The sequence below is a fragment of the Oncorhynchus keta genome, chromosome 14 (assembly GCF_023373465.1).
Source record: "Oncorhynchus keta strain PuntledgeMale-10-30-2019 chromosome 14, Oket_V2, whole genome shotgun sequence".
Classification (NCBI taxonomy): domain Eukaryota; kingdom Metazoa; phylum Chordata; class Actinopteri; order Salmoniformes; family Salmonidae; genus Oncorhynchus; species Oncorhynchus keta.
Window position 1 is genome coordinate 8,089,514 of NC_068434.1, and position 1,479 is coordinate 8,090,992.

General features: G+C 39.1%; 1 protein-coding gene across 1 annotated transcript in view; it reads right to left on the reverse strand.

Moving 5' to 3' along the window:
* Positions 1–185, reverse strand: part of LOC127907417 (trichohyalin-like) — a 37,703-nt gene extending 37,518 nt beyond the window's left edge. The window contains exon 1 of the mRNA XM_052462666.1: positions 122–185. Coding sequence (XP_052318626.1) covers positions 122–185 — 64 coding nt within the window. The remainder of the gene's footprint in view (positions 1–121) is intronic.
* Positions 186–1,479: the final 1,294 nt, after the last annotated feature.

A 1,479-nucleotide genomic window follows, 5' to 3' on the forward strand; every position in this document is an offset into this window, starting at 1 on the left:
TTCGTTTTCCGTTTGTTCCACATCAGAGCATCTGAATTAGAGATTCGTTCCCCCGTTGAATCCTGTACAGGGAGGAAGTCTTATAGTATCTGTTGAAAGATATTAATTCATCAGGTCTTACCGGAGATGTTTGTTCTGGAAATTCTTACACAGGGACCCTCAAAGTCAGTCTTAATATTAATCATTGTTTATTGACAGCAAGCTGGAGAAGTTCCAACCAAATCAATGCACCATAGTACACATGTCAATCAGGAGCTCTCCTGGGGCAGTCCCAGCAGTTTTCTTATATACAGCTATACACAGACAAATTATATGTGCATGATTTAGCATAATTAATTCATCATTAGCGTTTTGTTTCATTCATGTGAATGACAAATGCTGGTTCTTAACATGTGACAGACCAATACCTCACGAGGCTTCTTTTCTCTGCGCTGAGACCTTGAAACGGAGATATCTTTCATTCTCAAAACAAGGTCTGGGCGTACTGCCAAATTGCAGATACTGATAGTGAGAATTGGTTCAGTCAGTCACTTGCATGAACACAGAAATTAGTTATAAGAAAAGCACAAACATTTCAATTCCCATTACATGTTCTAGAATGTTGTTACAGCCTTGTCATAGCAGAGATGTTCTAGAATGTTGTTACAGGCTTGTCATAGCAGAGATGTTCTAGAATGTTGTTACAGGCTTGTCATAGCAGAGATGTTCTAGAATGTTGTTACAGCCTTGTCATAGCAGAGATGTTCTAGAATGTTGTTACAGGCTTGTCATAGCAGAGATGTTCTAGAATGTTGTTACAGGCTTGTCATAGCAGAGATGTTCTAGAATGTTGTTACAGGCTTGTCATAGCAGAGATGTTCTAGAATGTTGTTATTGCAGAGATGTTCTAGAATGTTGTTACAGCTTGTCATAGCAGAGATGCAGGCTTGTCATAGCAGAGATGTTCTAGAATGTTGTTACAGGCTTGTCATAGCAGAGATGTTCTAGAATGTTGTTACAGCCTTGTCATAGCAGAGATGTTCTAGAATGTTGTTACAGGCTTGTCATAGCAGAGATGTTCTAGAATGTTGTTACAGGCTTGTCATAGCAGAGATGTTCTAGAATGTTGTTACAGCCTTGTCATTGCAGAGATGTTCTAGAATGTTGTTACAGGCTTGTCATAGCAGAGATGTTCTAGAATGTTGTTACAGCCTTGTCATAGCAGAGATGTTCTAGAATGTTGTTACAGCCTTGTCATTGCAGAGATGTTCTAGAATGTTGTTACAGGCTTGTCATAGCAGAGATGTTCTAGAATGTTGTTACAGCCTTGTCATAGCAGAGATGTTCTAGAATGTTGTTGTCACAGCTAGAATTTTATTACAGGCTTGTCATAGCAGAGATGTTCTAGAATGTTGTTACAGCCTTGTCATAGCAGAGATGTTCTAGAATGTTGTTACAGCCTTGTCATAGCAGAGATGTCCTAGAATGTTATTACAGCCT